The sequence below is a fragment of the Brassica rapa genome, chromosome A05 (assembly GCF_000309985.2).
Source record: "Brassica rapa cultivar Chiifu-401-42 chromosome A05, CAAS_Brap_v3.01, whole genome shotgun sequence".
NCBI lineage: Eukaryota > Viridiplantae > Streptophyta > Magnoliopsida > Brassicales > Brassicaceae > Brassica > Brassica rapa.
The window spans coordinates 13,083,546-13,087,363 of record NC_024799.2 but is presented as its reverse complement, the minus strand read 5'-3'; the positions used below and the strand labels follow the sequence as shown (position 1 = coordinate 13,087,363).

Below are 3,818 nucleotides of genomic sequence, written 5' to 3'. Positions count from 1 at the left end.
CGTCCAGCTCGTCCAAAGTGGATTCTAGCTCGACCATATGTCTTCAAAAGTGAAGTTGGACGGGAAAGACAAGCCCCAGTATGGTCAGATCGGTCATCTGGCCATGGTTCCAGCCAAAGCTCCTTTCCGGACGTATGCGGGACTGTCCAGTACACTGCACGGTCAGTCTGTCCGGTACGGTGAAAAACATGAACCTCGGTTGAAATGTTCAGAACGTTCTGATCTCCAGGCTGGTTCGGCTCCATGTACTGATCCATGTTTCAGCCAATTTAAGCGTATCCATAGGGTCCATATCCAAATTACTGAAAACTTTGTTATTCATAGCTTTCCAGATGTACCATAGTATCCATGCAAACTGGTGATCCTCCATCTGCGGAAAAACTCTTCAGAATAGATGATCTATGTTTGTGAAGAGGAAACTTGTTGGAAAAATAGCTGGATTTGATACTAAATGAGAAATTGTTAGATTTAATATTAAAGATACTATTAATTAATATTAAATGACATTTTTTCAAAATAATACATGAAAAATAAATTTCTTAAAATGAAATTATTTAAAAACAAAAATATCATAAAATTTATATAAACTAAAATATATAACTTATATAAAATTCTTTAAATATATGTATATATATATATGCATATAACGGATCACATTGGATATCTGTTCCTATAAATATTGATATTTGTGATTTGTTTTTTTTACGAATATTGCATTTTAGTATTTGATTTGCTTCGTAGAGTAATGGATATCTGAATTTTTTGGTTCGAATTAAAACGGATAACAAATCGAATCAAAATTTATGAATAATTTGTCCAGCTCTATTTCTAAACAGTAAAAATAATGTAAAGAAGAACGATGCATGTAAGTTTTATATTAAAAAAATGTAAAGTACATAGTGTGAACATATTTATGTAGAGTTTGACTGAGAAGCTCTCTACATGTGACATGTGTCCATTTTAATATAAAAACATTTATTACAATGCTTTTACACGTTACATGTGTCTAGTTTAGTGTGAACGAATTTATTACAATGCTTCTCTTCTAATATATAAGAGATAATATATAGTTGCTTGGAACTAAAATAAACGAAGCATTTATATATAGACATGATTATAAAAGTATGCGTTTGATTATACGGACAGTAGACGGTAGGATGTGATGGCATTAATGTAATTCTTCTAGCCAAAAATGTTTTGGTATTATTATACTAGCATGTATAATGTAAAAACATGTACATTGTATAATTAGGATGACCAATAGCATTTCTTGGAATTAATCTAGTAAGGAAAGGCTTCTTAATTTAGTGATGTGAGAATGAATATTGTGCTGACACATATGATAATGACTATTTTGTGAATATATTATACTTTAAAGATTACTTATTAAAAATGCTTCTCTTTTGATATAAATGGGATATCATTTAGCGCAAATCTCCAAAATAGCATCTTTCTAAGTTTATGTCACAAAAATAGTCTTCAAAACCTAAAATGACCAAAATAGTATTTTATTTTTTAAAAATTTTAAATTTTTTTTTATTTTTCAAAATTTGAAATCTTATCTCCAAAACTCCACTTCCCAACTCTAAACCCTAAAACCTAAACTCTAAACCTTAAACTCTAAACCCTAAATCCCACCTTTTTACTCTAAACCCTAATATCTAAATTAATTTACCATTGGGATATAAGTACATATTTATCTCTTTTGATAAAATATTAAATACTATTTTGATCATTTTTATTCTTAAAAACCTTTATTTGTAACCAAAACTTTTTTAATGGTATCCTAGTCATTTTCTCTATCATTTAGCGTTCATTTCTTTACTCGATAATCTTTTAAAGAACAGTCTCAAATTTATTTTCGGTAAACAATATCCATAATGTTGAATCGTTCAGCGACTTAACATAGGTATTGATGAATCTAAGTACTGAGAGAACAACAAATACAAGTTGGTCCGTGCATATATTACAAAGAAAACCCACCAAAGCCTCCCAGAGAAACTACAGTATCACCAAACAGAGTCAATTTCAGTTGAGTACGAAGTGATACCTTGAATCTACATGACTCTCTACATCCCAGAGGAACGAACCGAACGTCACAGCCTCCAGCACAAGCCTCTTCAGTCCCTTGAAACTGATCTTCATGTGCTCGTCCTTGGACGAATCAATGCCTTGCGGTGTTATCACAATCTCTGGCCTCCCAAACAACGCCTCTGTGTGCTTCTCGATGATCCCAACTGCTTCTCTTGATCTGATTGTAGCGTATCTCTGAAGGGTTTCTCCATCAAAGGACATGACGTATGTCTTTAACCGGGATTGTTTCGTTTCGCTGCTGGAACCACCACTGGCATTGATCCCTCCAACTTCTTGGTTTGAGGAGACAGCTTGATAAGTCTCTTCCGCTTCTTCATAGAAGCTTCTCTCTGTTTCCCTCCCTGCTTGCTCAATGCTAGTCTCACCTTCATCTGACCCACCAGGAAGAATCTTCATCGTCTTCTCAAGCTGAAACCTTTGGTCGATCCGCTTCAGGAAATAGCCATACATCACAGAAGCAGCATATACCTGTCCAACTCCGAGCTTGCTTATCTGTGCTACAGTTGACAGATCACCCTCACGGTTTTTAAGAATGATGGAAAGATGATTCTGAATCATCTCGTAAACCTCAGGGGAGTGAAGTTGCTCGAGTTCCCCGTCTTGAGTGGGCCAAGTATCAACTCTCCCAGATGATGAGGTTATGGATGGCACAAGTGAAACATTAGCGTCCATGAACTTCTGAACAACTAATGCATATAAAATCTCTTCCAAAGCCTTTCTTCTCTCTTTCTCCTTAACCTCAGCTATTCTCCTAAACCCACAATAGCAAAATTTAATTCAAGAACAAAATCATCACAAGGGAGAAACAAACCTGTAAAGAACAATGTCTGTTCCAGGAAGGGAGGAGGACGAATCTTTGATCTGTTCCTCAGCTTCTCGGTCGGTTTGAAGCTGTTCAAGCTGTTGCTCAACAGCTGCTGGGACAAGATGAGGATGGCTCACGAGTATCTGCGACAGAAACTGCCCCACCGGAGACTTCAACTCAAGTGGCGCAATTGAGTCAGAAGCTGAAGATTTAACCACAAAGCTTCTCCGAGACTTAAGAGAAGTTGTTCTGCTTTGCGATGGTCTCGAGAGTTTAAGACAAGTGCTGTGCTGCAAAGCAGAGAGAGAAAGGATTCAAAAATCAAAAAGTCGAGACAATGAATGTTCGTAGAGAATATGAGAACACTCGATTTTCATTTGGAGACATACTCTGTGGCGAAATTGAGGACCGGAGCTGAATCGGATGAATCCAGGGGAGCTTGCCGTCAGGAGAATCGACCCAGAGGCGTTTCGACGCAGAAAGGAGGGAGATTGAGCGAAACTCGCTGCCATGATTACGCTCTCTGAGGGAAGCAATGGAGAAGGATAATGAGAGCTTTAGGGGGGAGATGAATGAACCCTAGAATTAATGTAAAGAGATAAACCGGATACTGTCGTTGATGGTTTGCGACTTATCCTTTTTTTCTTTGTCGACGCGACTTAAACCGGATTCTGTGGTCTGCGAAAGACCGGATACAAATATTTGCGACTTAACTATCTCTATTGAGTGGATTAAACTAAAATACAGTAAAAATTCTATAAATTAATAATATTGGTATTATAGCATTTTATTAATTTATTAACAGATATTTTACACTTTTCTATTGGAGGATATATATTTTTATTAAATAAAAAATAACTGATTTTACCATATATACATTATATAAATTTTATAAAATTGACTTTTATATTTTTATTAT

At 35.6% G+C, this 3,818-nt stretch overlaps 1 protein-coding gene across 1 annotated transcript; it reads right to left on the bottom strand.

Moving 5' to 3' along the window:
- Positions 1 to 1,834: 1,834 nt before the first annotated feature.
- LOC103868678 (UV-B-induced protein At3g17800, chloroplastic) lies at positions 1,835 to 3,551 on the bottom strand. The gene is made up of 3 exons (XM_009146757.2): positions 3,289 to 3,551; positions 2,906 to 3,189; positions 1,835 to 2,845 (listed from the first exon to the last, which is right to left on the bottom strand). The coding sequence occupies exons 1-3, from the start codon at positions 3,409 to 3,411 to the stop codon at positions 2,029 to 2,031; spliced, it is 1,224 nt and encodes a 407-aa protein (XP_009145005.1). The 5' UTR covers positions 3,412 to 3,551; the 3' UTR covers positions 1,835 to 2,028.
- Positions 3,552 to 3,818: the final 267 nt, after the last annotated feature.

Coding starts and splice junctions, on each gene's coding strand:
- LOC103868678 (XM_009146757.2), bottom strand. CDS start 3,411: ATGGCAGCGAGTTTCGCTCAATCTCCCTCCTTTCTGCGTCGAAACGCC. Junction 3,190..3,288: donor GTCCTCAATTTCGCCACAGA/GTATGTCTCCAA, acceptor TCTGCTTTGCAG/CACAGCACTTGTCTTAAACT. Junction 2,846..2,905: donor ACAGACATTGTTCTTTACAG/GTTTGTTTCTCC, acceptor TTGTGGGTTTAG/GAGAATAGCTGAGGTTAAGG.